Source organism: Rousettus aegyptiacus, unplaced genomic scaffold (assembly GCF_014176215.1).
Source record: "Rousettus aegyptiacus isolate mRouAeg1 unplaced genomic scaffold, mRouAeg1.p scaffold_m13_p_8, whole genome shotgun sequence".
Lineage (NCBI taxonomy): Eukaryota > Metazoa > Chordata > Mammalia > Chiroptera > Pteropodidae > Rousettus > Rousettus aegyptiacus.
The window spans coordinates 55,537,903-55,554,258 of record NW_023416311.1 but is presented as its reverse complement, the minus strand read 5'-3'; the positions used below and the strand labels follow the sequence as shown (position 1 = coordinate 55,554,258).

Genomic DNA, 16,356 nt, shown 5'->3' with positions numbered 1-16,356 from the left:
CCATATTCTCAGATTAAATCTTCTTTCACATCACATTATCTTCTCTCATATTAGAGTTATCTCTTTTTTTCTCCTTCACAGTTGATTTGAGATGCAGAGACGTATGCATTTTGGGTATATACTGGCTTAAGGCGGGAGAATCAAACTCGAAAACACAGATTTCAAGCATTAAAGCAATCTGCGTATTTTGAAGTAGCTCAGATATGTTTTATTTGCTACATCTAGTGAGTAACCTTGGCTTATGCCAAGGTTAAGAAAATTGAAGAAAATGGAGAAGCAATGTAAGCATAAATGGCTGGATATTTTAATACATTGTACCAATAAACATTACTAGAATACCATGCATTTGAATCCATGCTTTTCCTGAGGAAAACCTGCATTCTATCTTCTGCTTCCTGATATTGCAGCTGGATTTTATTACAAGAGTAGGACACATCATGGGAAGCATGCCTAAACTTTTTAAGCTAAAAACGAAAACTGATCTTTATTAATTATATGTCTAGGTTATGCAGATTGACCACTATATTACATATATATAACACAGTGAAAAACGTTATCGCTGGGCTTGTTGATAGCTCCATGTAAGTAATTTAGCTCTAAGCCTTATTAGCACAAAGGAAGGATTGGTATCAGGTAAAAAAATCAGATCAAACTGTGACTTTGCGGTTGATGGCTGAAAAGTGCTCTACAACAAAGGGAACTGAGAATGCAGTGTCTTTTTAACATTTAATTCAGGAAAAATTTTATCTCTAGCACAGCTTAATGTAGTACTACTACATCATTCAGATAAACAAAAATAAGAAAGTCAGTGATTCATAACTAAGAATCACCATTTAAAAATCAATTCTCTACCTTTGTGAAAACCATAGAATTGGATTAAGAGACAAGCCACCGAATTTTAGATTTAAGCAAATGTCAACAATGGATTCTGGAATGAAGGATAAGTCTAAGGATTCTAAACCCTGACCTGAATAATAGTTAGTTGTTGTAGTAAAAAAAGAGAACACACACACACACACACACACACAGACACACACACTCAAAAAACCCTAATTTGCAAAACTTCAAGATCTGGGGGTCCAAGTAAATCATGACTTAGCTTTTACCAACTTTAACCAAAGTCTTCCCAGGTTCTAAAGTCGGCACTCAAGAAAAGCTATTAGAAAAATATTATATTAAATAATTATAATCTATGTCTTCATCTTCTTATACCATTCATATAATTATGTTGAGGGAAAACACCCCAAGTTTAAATGAAATAAACGACTTTAGTTTATGCCCACACGGACCTTGTCAAGTAGCCAATGACTTGGCCTTTCATTGTGAGTGACTAATATCAATGCTGGCTCTAAAGAAAGACACTTTTCATAATCACCCAACAATCTGCTAAGTGAAAACATATGGATAGGCTTAGGCAAAACCTGCCGGGGTCTTTGCTGAATGGAAAACAGGTGCTTTCATTCTGTGCCACGTAATACCCCATTTACCCCCAAGTCCAAAGGTTATAGGACTAATAGCTGCCTTGTGGTAATCAGGGAAAGCCAAGACACTAGCCCTGGTGAAACATCTGGGACATATTTTACATACTTGCAACATATGCTTCAGGTTCAATTAAAGTGAGGCTTTGGCACATTTATTAATCTTTTTTACTTTTATCCTATAAGAGGACCTACTGACCTGACCCCACTATTATATCATATGAGAAAACAGAGAAATAATGAGAGCTAGAGGGTCAGTACCTGCTAGTATGGCAAAAAACACATTTGTTTTCTCATGAAATTCCATTATGCATGACTCTGTACGCAAACTTTAAATAGAGTAACCAATGATTTTTTTTTAAGTAGGAAATTACCCTTCTGCTATTCGGACACACTGATAGCCTAGGCTTACAACATTTACCACTGTGAAAGTCAGTCAGAGATAGAAGCTGGTAAACAGAAACTTGAAGGATCCTTTCGTAGTTCCATTTCTCATAGTAAAAAGTTCATATTTCAAAATGTTCACTCTAAGATTCTTCCCTCTATTATGCAAGTCTGTAAAGTCTATTTTAAATTATTAAATTTGAGATTTTCTTTTGTTCAGATATGATTTTTATGCTATCAATTGCATTATGAGTAAAGAAGAAAAACGTATATCACTCAGATTAAGGCTGGATTTATGAAAACCAGCTCACAACCTTTTCATGTGGAAAACACAGTTTGTTGGTATCCCATGCAGAAGTACACAGTTGAATTCACACAGTAATTCAAGCACTCCCTTTCAATTAACTTTGGTAACTAGATCTGAAAATGTGTTAGAAAGGGGGTGTCAGTTTCGGATAACCAAACGCTAGATTACAAAGATTCCACTCCAGAGATTTGGTGTTGTTTCCACCATGGCATGTGCTACTTGTCATTTACGTTTTGGTGACTGGTTAAACAGGTGTGCTGTTGGTTTCCCACTTTTAACATTCTATTTAAAAAACGACCATAAATTGGAGATTACTGGTATACAGTATCAACAAGCTGGCTAAAAAAACACAGGATGACTTCGGGTAGGGGCACTGAAGTCATAGAAGTATTAGACTTCACCAAGGGTTTCCACTTAACATTTCTGGGGAAACGCCCGCTGCCGGAATGGATCTTTATGGTGACTTTAATAATAAAGCAGCAACAAGAAAGGGAAAATGGCTATAAATGGATGGCAGTTCAGTGTTTATCAGCAGAGAAATGATGATTCAGAGCTGGCATGTCGAGTTAAAGTACAAGCTCTCTACAGCTCTACAACTGACCTTAACAATAAATCATATCATTTGTTGCCAGAAGTGTATGCTCATGTTATTTAACATTAAAAACAAACATGTATGTGTTTCTGCAGGAAAGAGATTTTGTTAGTTTATGTTTGATCATGTTGCTAATAACTAAATGATGTATGGAAGAAAAATTTCACATAAAAGCTCTATCTGTTCAAAGTGTGTGAAATAGCATTAGAAGAAAGTATGCCTGTGTGTGTGTGTGTGTGTGTGTGTGTGTTTCTGTGTTTCTGTTTTCCTTTTAGCACTGAATATTAGAAAAAATATCATTTGGGAGGTTCACTAATCACTGTGAATTTTTTTTTTTTTTGACATTTGCAATGCTTGCTTTCAGTACACAAATTCTTATACTGGAATATAACTGTACATCTCTACTGAAATCAAAGGTCAAGGGCATAAACTAAGATACACTGTTTTTCTCCTTTCTTCAAAAAATTTCACTGCTTTACTATAACAGAATTCAGATAAATTACGGTGAAGGTCAAAATCTGGTTTCACATGCCGAACAATGTAGAAATAATGAATGACAGTCTCTCTCTCCCCTCCCAATCTGATCCTAGGACGTAGATTTTACATCTAGAAATGCCCAAGGATGATGATAAACCAGCGTCACTAGCCTCCTTGCCATAGAAAGCTGTTCTTCCCATCCCAGCAGCTGCTGCAGTAGTGCAAGGTCATTCTAATTCCTCCCTCCAGTTGTCTCCTCTCCCCAGGGGACAACCCGTCTGAGAAACTAGCTGTTATTTACTGTGGTCAACGTCCCCAAGCCAACCAGCAATTGAAAATCAAGCCTCCCTGAACAGACTTCTTTGACCTAGGAGACACAGGGCCATTCCAAGTCAAGTCTAGGCAAAGAGCAGTGAGCATGGGGATTATTTAAATGCCCTCTAGAGCCCTCTGCACACGTGTTCTTTTGCTGAGCAATTCTTTGAAAATTACAGATGACAACATCCATGTTCAACTCATGCAGCCTGCTATTTTTTCTCTTCTCTCTCCCCCCAAAGTGTAGCTCGATTTGTAATACTCAAAATAGGACAAATTTTTGCCCTTCAGAAACAGTTGTCACTGTCGTTATCTTCACGAGAGCTATCAAGTTCCAGACAAGCTGAATTATTTTTTTGTTCCTGGCAGAAAAATATTTGACCCAGCTCTGGACAAAAGCGAAGAGGATTTATAGCCCTCTCTCCCTCTTTGCAACATGCAGTGGCATTGTTAGGATGATAAACAGCACTGTCCAATTTTCTGGACTCAAACACTTCAACTCCTTTTTTAACTGTCTATGAAAACAGTGTCATGTCTACATTTCCCCATCCCCAGGTACCCAAGTGCTGGGAAAGATAATTACCTTGTCATCTTTGTCATCTTCTTCTTCCTCGTCCTCTAGCATGTCCTCCACTACCTGCAGACAGAAACAGAAGTCGTTTTCATGCTCTTAAAGGAGACAATTTTGTTCTGTCATTTTGAACCTTTTGGAAATGAAAACTTTATTAACATTTGAAACAGATGCACTGAGAGAGACTATTTGATCTAGCGATAGCGATAAAGAAAATGCTATGCCTTTAATTGATTAAAACCAGGGAACTGAATCTCAGTCAGGGAAACCCTATTTGTGTGAAATATTCTGTGACAACCTAAAAGAATTTGAAATATGCATAAGGTAAACGAACATTAATTTGAGGGATGCTTTAAATCAGAAAATTTCTTTTTTATCTTTTCTGCTGTCTATATCAACAAGGCACTTTAAATTTGGAGCTAGATAACTAAGCAGAAAACAGCTCTGTTCTTTCTAATTTACTTATCACTAAACTCTACAGTAAAGAACTCTGTCTATTCATTGATTCATGCTGGTGGTCTATGGCATCAAACTAAGAATATCGTTCATAGCTCCAATTTTAATTCTTACTTACATCAACTCTTAACTATCTCTGTATTACTTTTTGATTTTGTAGATTACTTGAAGGACTGATTTTAATTCTCTGTGATTTCACACAAAAATTACGCTATGAGAATAGACTTTATTGAAAGAAAATTAGAAATGCATTCAATAATCAAACGTGTATAATATATAGGTGGATATGCATGCATGTATTTTTTAATGGCTCCTAGTTTATCTGCTTTAGCAGAATGAAAGTCATTTTGGATTTGCCAAATAAATTCCCCTTGCCTCAATCAATATATAACTCCAGCCATCATGAATAGAACTTCACCCTGTTTCAGGTGTTGATTATGGTTTTATATACCTACACACACACACAGTAAAAAAAAACTTCATGAAAACTAAAATTTTTTTAAATTAGGGGTGTTATATTTCAGGTAACTGCCAACTTATAATTCTATTTATGTCATTTGATATAATGTCTAATTTTTGTGGTTTTTGTACTTTTTTTTTTAAATCCAGCCTGCATCTGTATCTCTGAACAAACTAAAAACAACAACAACAACAACAACAACCATGGTTATCAAATACTTTTAAAGCCTTTCTCCCAGAGTGCATAACTTTAGAAGACAACGAGCCTTTCTTTCATGTGGCTTTACAATACAGACTAAAATATGCTTAATGAGTGAAAACAATAACTAAGACTGTATTATGCAAAGAGTTACATAAATTGATAGAACATGTCATGACTCTCAGCTATTCTAACTTTTCTCAAATATTCTAAGAGCATTAGCTGATTTAAAAGAATAGCCCAAACACAAACCCCCAGTTCTCATGAACTGATATATGAACAAAAGCAGCTGACAACCTGTAGGATTGTTCCTAATTTAATGTTATACTTGAAATCTTGTATTATTTGGTAGAATTTGTGGTCTTTCATTTGGACATTCAGCATTTCAAAAGAACCACAGTAGCACAGTGTGCTGTTTCCAATATCTGGTGAGAGTTTACACTTATCTTGGGAACATATAAAGCAATTCAGCTTCAGCCAGAAAGAATCCTTGCCTGTCTATAACTATATTCAACAATGCCATAAGCATCTACTATTACCCCCTTGTCTAAGGAACATGGTGCTAAGTACTGCAGGAATACAAAAGGAATAACAGAGATGATTCATCTATACTCGTGTAAGCCCCCAAGAGGCTTATGATCCAGTAGAATTTAAATGGGAACCCTCAGATAATTTTTCATATTGAGTTTTAATTTTCTGAAATGTTGAAGTATTCACATCCTAAGTATAGAGACAAAAACAGTAACAATGTATAATTGAGGTGCTATATGCCAGTCTATTCCAAATTGGGCTATTTGTGATAGAGGTTTGAACAGGAAAAGTGACTACAATATTTCAGTATTGTGTTGCATCAAAAGAATTCACCTAACACAAGTAACTGATCTAGAACTCAAACCCAGACTGTAGGATATCAAATAGTAAGTTTAAACCTCTACCCATTTAAAAAAAAAAAAAAAGGTTAAAAAATTCACCTAACCCTCATAAGATTTTTAAAAAATGGTTATAATTTTGTATTGTAATAAAATGATATTTAAAATTTTAGATTTTGATAAAGGATTTTTATGATTGGTCATTGTCTATTTTAATTTTTAAATAAAAATTATATACATTTAAGGTATACAAAATGATAATTTGATATACATTAGATTAATTTTTGCTAAAATTGCCCATGCAAAGTCATTTATCAAACACAAAGAAAATGAAATGAATACTATACTTTTACTCCAACAACATTTTTGCTAGTTGTTATTAAGAATGTATTATATGTCTCCCCTCTTCAGTACTTATTATTATACTACAGGTGCTAGGAAGGCAGAATGGTGTCGAATTGTGCCTCGCAGATTGCAAATACATGGTGGGTATCCGAGAAATATTTATTGATAAAGTGAATAGACGAATGCATCATCTATTTTTCATATCCTTATACACACTTTTTGGTAAAGTGCTTATCATGTATCTCACAGAACTAAATTAGCTCACCTGTAAAAACTTATAACTGATAAATGATGCAGATTAATAAAATCAAATATTCAAATATTTGTCAGGAAATAGAAGCCATAAATATTTAACCCTTATTTTAAAATTAGAGATCACCACTATCTTCAAGTTGATTTTCAAAAATTCAAAATATTATTGAACCATAAAATATATCAATAGCTTAATTTACACATTTTAGAAATCAGTTATGGATCTTATGTTCAAGAGTGACTAAAAGACGTCTACAGAATCAGGCTCTTCATTTGTGAAACCCAAACTGTTCTTACCCTTTGCAAGCGGGTAATTGGCTATGCACAATTGCTCCACAAATGTGCGGCCAGACCACCCAATACAACTATTTGCTTTTACATTTGGCAGAAAAGTGTTGTGTTAGCGAGAGGCCTTTGTGTTGTGTTTTAGTACTCTAGTGAGGGCTTTCCCCTCCTCCAGTGCCTTTTTAATGTTACATCATAAACATCTACAAGTGAGGATTTATAATACGGATGGTTTCCTACGGATGCATTTAAGCTGCTATCCCACTATTACATTTTGCTCAGGTGACGCTGAAGGTGGATGGGAAAATGGAGATAATAACAGCACCTATTCCATATGTTGATTAAGGATCCAATGAGATAATGTTTTCAAAGTGCTCAGCACAATTCCTGTATGGAAGTAAATACTCAAAAGTGTTAACTATTAATAAAAATGACTTCAATTTAACAATATTTTAAACATCAAATTTTGGAAATTAAACTATATATTTTTTTCTGGGCAAAATATTCAGTGTTCTTAATGACAAACAAAATTCCAATTCCCATTTCACAGACATTAAGAAACACATAGAGGGGTACAAGTTGAGGCGTGGATAAAGATTCCCAATTAAAATGATAATGCTTTCACAACTAATTTTCAGGCTTTAATGGTCCAATAAAATAGATGGCTTTGAAGGCAAGTGTCTCAGAAGCTGGGCTGTGTTCTAAGATGTGAGCCCTGGCCAAATGCAATGAATGTAGAAACTGCACACTGAGCTTTTAAAAACAAACTGTATATATCACTGAAGTGCATTTAGTGACTGCACAAAATCACAACCTTTCCCGGAGAACTCAAATAACACCTACTCTTTAGAAAGAGAGTGCTGGAATTTAACACTTAACTAAGGAAAAAAAATAAAGGAGTCCGAATGTCAAATTCCAGCTCTTTCCTCTTCAAATAAAACCAAAGAAGGTCTACTTAGTTTTGTTTTCAAATATACAAAGTCCAGCAGTCCAAACGTTTGTTAGCAATAATTTAATAACAATACAAATATATAGTATCTTCTTGAATAAGAAAAAATGCATGTATTAGAAAACATACATTTTTACAATTTTTTTTTTCTCGAAGGGGCGTATCTTAGATCAGCTCTAGAATTCTCTTTCCAAATTATGCTTTCTGATACCTTGCTTGAAAGCAAGTAGTATTAATCAAACAAAGGAAGGGCACTAGGGAAATCAGAAAGATGTAATGCAAGCAGTTAAAAGTGACATGACCTTCTGTAATGTCGCTCGTCACAGACTTATATGCCACACACTGGAGGAAGGTCTTGAAAGAAACTGATTCTTGGTACTATTCCTTGAATGTAATACTAATAAAGATGACATTTTAAAAAACACATGTAGACAGCCCCAATGCAGCATGCCAGCTACATTACCACCAAAGAATAAGCAGTTAACATTATTTTTAAAAGCATAATATTTCTTCTTTGCTATTCCATATTTGCTGAACATTTGTCATTCACATTTAAAAATCTATTTTCAAAATAGAGCAAAATTACATCTGTAGAATCTATGTATTTTATATTGTTGTATAGCTTTTTAAATATGACTTAATTAAAATTCAATACAACTAAATGCTTATGATTTGCAAGGAAATAAAATTTTACCTGGCTGAAAATGATAATAATGTTATTGGTAATCTGAATAAAAATATGACAACATGCTTATAATTATTCCACCAGACAAAGATGTGTAAGTTAGAGGAGCAAGAGGATGCAGAAAAGGAAGACCAAGAGAGTGAAAGGATGAGAAAAAGTGAATCCAGGTAAACTTCATTATTAAAATTATCGTGACAGTGGATACTACTTACAGCTTTTTAATACCATTTCAGAGTGCATGTTTTAAAACTAAAGTGACAAAAGGGGGTTAAAAGTTCCATGAATAATTCTTAAAACACTTCATATTATGATTTTCCCAGGGATAAAGTATTCCATTAATTTGCATCCATTTAAACAAAAAGGAACCATTTATGCTACCCTCGTATGAAGTCCCACAAAGCCAAAACCCCTCTGGAGCCAATGCTGATGCAAACCAGCATCTTTCATGTTTACTTTTTTCCTCAGAAATAACCTTTGAATTAAGTAGATGTTTTGCTATATTCAGAATGAATAGTTGCACAATTCAAATTACTTTACTCAAACAGTTTTTTAAAAAGGACACATTTAAATTAAAGAAGAAATCACTGCTGTCCAGATGTGCAACTGTGATGTTAAAAAATTAAAGAAAACTGTCACAAAAGAAAGAAGTTTCATATTTAATTTCATACTCATAGACCATCCAGGTGCTATCTGGATATACAATAAACTAAATGTCTATTTGCATCCTAGAGATATAGAAGACTTTGGGAACAGTAGTATTCTCCAACATGGCCTGGAGTTCCTTTATACCATTTTGTGTATGCATAAACCAAGTAGAACATGCATTTGTGTGCCACTGGATTTATTACATGTGTAAGTATCTTATGAAATTTTTGAAAGCCTAAGAATTTTAAAGATGCATATAATCACTCAGATTATTTCAGATCACTTAGAAGCACTAGACATCAGGCTGAAGACTTTTGTGGTCAATAAGATCATTATAAGTGAACTTGTGCTGTCATTTTCACAACAGACTCCTGCCTCTCACATGATTTTTGAGACAATAACTTTTGCAAAATGAATGGCACAATTAAACTACACATAATTTACTTCACATCTGAAAAAATAATAAGACCTATAAACAGGTCTGGGATGTACTGTTTCTTCTAGTCAATCTCAAAAACAACTGCACGTATGATGGCTGCTTAGTCTGATTCACACTATTAAGGATTTGACCTTGGAGTATTTCAGCTACAGTAGTCATCAAGATAACTGAACCACTAGATGTAATAATAATTAGTGTGATAGACTTGCCAGTGAGGCTGAATATATTGAGATACAAAAGACGGCAGACTAAAAAGAAAAGCATTATTACTTACTGCTAAAAGACTTCCTGATTTTTACAGAGACACTCAAATACAATTATTTCTTCTTACAGAATGCATTTCCTTGGCTCATTCTGGGAAGTGCCATGTTGTAATTTAGTCTGATTCTTAATAGGAAATGTGGCTTTAATGTGGCTATCAGATGACTTTTGATGCATGCCACTGATTACATACAGCCTGTATTCTGCATCAACAACAGCACTCTTATTTGCAGTATAATATGCTTTGCTGTAAGGTGCAAGGACAGTAAATTTACTTTACTGGCCAAGAGCATATAACCTTTTATTTTTTTAACTGTCAGCTTAATATGCAGAAAAAACCCTTCCATTAAGGAAGGCTAAATATAATATAAATTCTATAATCAGTATAAGCATCTTAAATAAATTTTCTTCTCATAGTTCCTTCTTAGTATTCTTAAATGTTCATTCTTATACTTACACAAAGCACTGTGCACAGAATTCTTGCGTTTATTTGAACTATGTCTCCATCTAAAGGCTTCACAATGTACTGTAATTTTGCTTGCAGGAAAAATTCTAATCTTGGGTGTCTTTAGGATATTGTATATTAATTTGATTCAGTAGGGAAAAATAGGTCAACTATTAACCTATAATATGCTTTTTAAATAATAATACTTTCTCGAAGCTATGTTATTTGTCAGGTTAAAAAGGAGTATACGAAGGGCCAAAAAAATGAATTGCTTAATGTGCTTTGCAAATGAAAAGATAACTATTAGACTTAAAACTACTGTTTTATAAAAATGAATATTTTCAAAGCAAAACATTTTTGTCCATTAATAATCAGTTTTTAAATTTAAAAAATTATGTACTTTAGCCTTTCGATATAAATCCAAATTTCCATTCCAGAGCCACAAATTTGCAACAAGAAAGGCATAATTTTAAATGTTTCAAATTTTAAAAACAAACTAATAAATTTTTTCTTTTTATGTATCTAATAGAGAGTCCACATTATCTATTTAAAACATTTTCTGCAAAGCAAGGAGTTGCTCTGACCTCTGTGAGAGAGCTATGTCCTCCAATCTTCTCAGAAATGTACTTTGATCTATCTCTATCAGATATGTTTGGGAGATTGAAGCCACAATAGGCAAGAAGTTCTTTTTTCAGGTAAATGTAGACTTCATCACATGTAATATAGGAAAATGCCACCCTTTTAGAATATTAGGGATCTTTAAAGAATAGAATTTAAAAACAAAAAAATATATATCATTTATCTTAGAGATTAATGTTAGCAAACTTTTGGAGCACACTGCTCTGGTTAGGTTTGATTCACTTTTTACAAAAATTCGCAGCTACTGTCTATTCAAAGCAATATATTGGTAGTAGTGGAGGGAGTGAGGAGAATAGGTGGACGTTTGAAGAGAAAAATATTCTGATGGTAATTTGATTTTTTAATTTTCTTTTTCTTGTGCCTTGAATATTTTGAGGCCTAAGAACAGGGTCAGAAAAATCTAACTTTAAAAAGGAGCATGTATTAAATGCCAAAAAAAAAATCTTATAGTTAGAAAACTTCAAGTTTTTTTTCATTATATCCCTTTTCTATAAATAATAATGAGAAAAATACTTTTTATCTTTTTTTATAAAGAATAATCACCTCACAAAAGACAGCCTTTATGGGTTCAGACCTACATTTGAATTGGAAAGAATGTCTGTGGTGAATGGTGAATTGTAGCATAAAAGCCTGAATGAAAAAAGAATGTTCACGAAACCTCACACAGAATCTCCGTAACCATTTTATCATGAGCCTCCCACAATGTAACACAAGAGCTCTATATTCTAGGAAAAGCTGGCCTGGTTCACTTATCATTTCGGCTTTATGTAGTATACTGGGCGATTGCTAAATTAGTGCATAATGCATTTATAATATTTATAGTACCAACATTTAGTTAAATAACCTTTATGTAAGATTTATGTTGACTTTTTTTTTATTTCTCATTTAATGGCAAATTATGAAGAGCATGTTTCATAAAGATAATTCTCCATTTAAATTCATCAGTCCATTAAATATTAAAATTATGTTTCTGATGCAATTGAGAACAAATTTGTCCAGCTTCAGTGATTATTTGCACTCATAAAAATTAGGCTTGATTAATAAAATTTAAATGCTTGATTAAGTTGACATTTTCATGTTCTATTCTGATTTATTAAAATTAGTCCCTGTGCCCAGGCCTGGTAGGCTTGTGTAGGTTTACCTTTTTCCTTCTCTTAGTCGACATCCAGAGTGAGGCTGTTAAGTATTTTGCTTTTGGATTCAGTGATGGTTTTAGAGAAGTGCCCTGTTCTTTGCTCACAGTGCCACCAGCCTTTGTCTTCACGCATTGTGCATGGTGGAGATTGTATAATAGCAATCAAGAAAAGTATTTCTTTCAAGTATCTATGGATATAATCTGTCAAATGGCATATATATATATATATATATATATATATATATATATACACACACATATGGTATCTGTGTAAAATTCACTTTACCAACAAGATTTAATCTGCAGAGGATTGCTTAAATATCTAAATCTTATTTCTTAAAATAAAAATATAGTTTTTATTTTTGTGAGATTTCCATATACATAGCAGGGGGATTATAGACATATGAAAATTTTCTGTGGCAACGCTGTTTTTTTGGTCTATGATTGCAAAACCAAGAATGACTAATGGCTTTAAAAAAACATCCTCTTCAATAGCCCTTACAAGGGAACAACTCTTTAAGAAAGGTAGTGACAAATAATGTTTAAATTCCTATTATACCTACACTGGCTTGTTCCGTTTGATATAGGGTCAGGTGCTTAATTGTCGTTTACTGAGTACTCACTATATGCTAACACAGTATGTTAATTGTCTCTTTAATCCTCACAAGACCTCAACAAGGTAGGTATTATCACCATTTTAACTGGTGAGAAAACTGAGGCTTAGAGGAATGAATAAATGTGTATAGCTAACAAATGAAAGGTCAAGAATTTAATCCCAGATCTTTCTAATTTCAAAGTTTGGGCTCTTAACCTCTATCTACCAACTGGAAAGGAGTAGTGGTACCAATTCTTTTAAAGATTTTTTTTTTTTTTTTTTTTTTTGCTGTTGCCCATGTGAGTATAACTCATTTGGAAACTTTGTTTAGGTGAATTTCTCTCATTTAAGTGTGCTACCAGAATATTGGTTATTTTTAAAATAAGTAATATATGATATTTTCTTTTTCTTCAATGATGAAATAAATATTCAATAACAAATGACAGAATATGTTATGTAAGTTTGGTTACCTACATGTATGATTGCAGTGCTATATACAGGATGGAGGAAGGCTTTAAAGTTACATGCTCTTGATAAATCTATCTCATGCAACACTAAAAATAATAATATACAATTCTCAGAATTATTGGACTCCTAATAATAGTTCTAATTTATAAACATTTTCCATGAGCAGATAAAGATATATCATTTGGTTTCCACTTTTACTTTTTTAACCAAGCTCTTGCCATTTCTCATCACCTTTCTGAATAAGGACAATAAGTCTCCACAAATATTGTATGAAACCCTCTGCCAACATTACCCACCATACAGGGTATGAAGATCAGGATTAGTTATGCAAACTAATCATGGGGTCATGAGTTGCTTCTGTTGGCCCTACATCCTACCTCCCTCACCACAGTTTCGAAGTTTGGCTACCTTCTAACAGGGGAGTACAAAATCATTCAGGAAAAACAAACAGGACATCATGAGAAATAGGTAGGATGAGACCTCCACCTTGGGAACTGAGACTAAAACTATGGGTATCCTTTTTTCTCCTCTCCTAAATCTCACACTTCAGTTCCAGAGATGACAAAAATGTGGGGCAGATCTTTTGAAGAACAGAGATAAAAACATTTGGTTGACACATGGGTAAATGCTTGGGTCAGATGCTTTGGAGAACCATCCAGATGGTGAATTCTTTCAATCCATGCAAGACTTTGAGGAGAGTTTAGGAAGTTGATTTTCCAATGAGTGCCTGGGGCTCTAAGGGTCAACTGGTGCTCAAATAAGAGAAAATTAGCCGTTTATGGTGGCAAGATCTTAAGGCTTCCTTCAAAGGTTCCCAGACAATTCACTGGGTGGAAAAGGAATGGATTTCAGGGCAGAACGCCTCTAAATGAATGAAGAGCACCTCTTTATCTTGTTACATTCTCATATGGATCTTTGGAGAATCTGAGCAAGGTGGGAAGGATTCACGAAGATGGTGGCGGGGGTGGGGGCTAAAATATAAGATTGACCATAAGCACCCTCTATGACAGCTACCACTGGCTTTACTTTCTAAGTCTCTTTCCTGAGTTCTAAAAGATATAAAGCAAGAAGTTTATGTTCCAGTGAGGAGAATCTTTAGCAAATTGACTTTTAAAAATAGAAGTGTTTGTCTTTACATCTTTCTCTATATGAACTGACACGTCACGTACAGGTAACACTCATCTACTACCATTCTACAATTTTTTCTTTTCAATTTAAAGTTTAGTTGCAATATGAGAATAAAGTAAAAGAACAGCTGACAAACTGAAGAAATATTAAAGGCAAACGTGGAGTTACTGAGTGAAAGGGAGAGACTGCAGAATGGAATAAGAGCTTTGGCCACAGATAGACCCCTTTTCTTTGTATACACAGCACGGAAATATACTTCTGAGATGATCTAAATGTCTTTTGGCTGCACAATTTACACATTATATACAGACCTCTATCACTTCACCTATTCTAGTCATGTATTTGATTCAGTTATTTCCTTTACTATAACACAAACTGTCATGGGTAAGGACTAGGTTTTAACCATCTTTAAACAAAAGCTAGCACAGTGCCTATTAATGTTTAATAAGGTTTTGTTGAATGGAAATCATTATGCATAAAAATTAGACCATTTTTGATTTGGAGTTAGTGGACTAAACTATTCACTCATTCAAACATTTTTTGAGCAACTATCATCCTGCTATATTTGAGATATCTTACTCTGTGCTGGAATTAGTCACACAAATAGAGCAACCTTGGGCAGGCGAGGAAGACCTACAGTGAGCTGATTATTAAAATACAGTAAGGGGAATATGGAAACTCAGAGGGGTGGGCTCAGGTAACCTCTTAGAGTATGTGTTGGTAGGGCTGGGCTGCTGGTCGGGGTTGAGAGTGGGACAGAAATGAAGGATGGCTCTCCAGAGGAAAGGATAAAGATAACTGGTGGTTACCCAGGCAGAGATGGACAAAATCTTAAAACCTTAATGGGTGGCAGATTAGTATTAACTACCAAAAATATTCAAAATGAATATATTCTGGCCCAGAGGTTCTCTTTTGAGGACTTTGCCAAAGGTCATTACCAGAGACCTGCTCAAAGCTTTGTTTTAGGATTTTATTTACAGCATTATTTGAGGTGGCAAAAACGTTTGAAACAAACATTTCTAAAATGAGTGTTTCATTAAGAAAAAAATATTCATATGGCGAAAACTATGTAGTCATTAAAAATCATGTGGTGTTCCAGTAATATGAGAGATACTTCAGATATGCGGAATATATATGCTATTATATATATGTTATTCTATATATATATAACATTTAATGTTATTAAATTTTTATGAAAACCAAAATATGTATGACAAGCAAGAAATATACATTACATTCATAAATAAAATTTTAAAGAAAAGAGTATATGGAATAGAGAGCGCACTATTTGGGAAACTACAAATATATGTACTCTGCACTCAATGCTCCCCTCTTCCCAAGGCAGAAGGTCCTTTCTTCACCCCCTCCTTTGCAGTAGGCAAACACCTGCTCATAGAAGTGAAGAGGGGCCCCTAAAAATTCATACTGAAGACTGAGGAGGTACCCCAAAATAGCCAGACCCTTGCAAGCCGATGTATGTGTGTCTTTGCCAGGCCCTGGCACCTGCAGAATCCCTGTGTCTCTGCTAAACCTCAATCCCTTCAACATGCAGCTCCCGTGACAAGGACTTCAAGTGCTACAGCCACCTGTCATGGGATGGGGCTACATATAGTGCAAAAGCCAGCCAGCTGCACTATCTATCTCTGGTGCCTACACGGCTTCCACGGAGCTGGCACAGCTTGTGTGCCTCCACTAAGTTCAAGACCCGGGCTACACTGCTCTTCCCTACACTACCATATCTGTCCCACTCAGCACCACTGCCTCTTCAGAGGTTACTGCCTTATTGTAGGCCTCAGTATCCCCATCTATATAAAGACAGAAGCACCCTTCTTCCTTACTTCCTACTATGTTAATGTGGACCAAGCCATTGCCTTCCCGGAGCCTGTGGAATGTGTGCATTAAGGAAAGGTATAAAACACCTGCCTGAGGGCCAGGAGAAACTGGTTTCTGGTCCCACTGTGCTGTGTGAACCTTTGCA

At 34.6% G+C, this 16,356-nt stretch overlaps 1 protein-coding gene across 6 annotated transcripts in view; it reads right to left on the bottom strand.

Annotated features, from left to right (window-relative positions):
- Window positions 1-16,356, bottom strand: part of MCTP1 (multiple C2 and transmembrane domain containing 1) — a 432,111-nt gene that overhangs the window by 62,243 nt on the left and 353,512 nt on the right. For all 6 annotated transcript variants that reach the window (XM_036226011.1, XM_036226013.1, XM_036226012.1 and 3 more), the window contains one exon: window positions 4,137-4,190. In XM_036226011.1, the coding sequence (XP_036081904.1) occupies window positions 4,137-4,190 (54 nt within the window). The remainder of the gene's footprint in view (window positions 1-4,136; window positions 4,191-16,356) is intronic.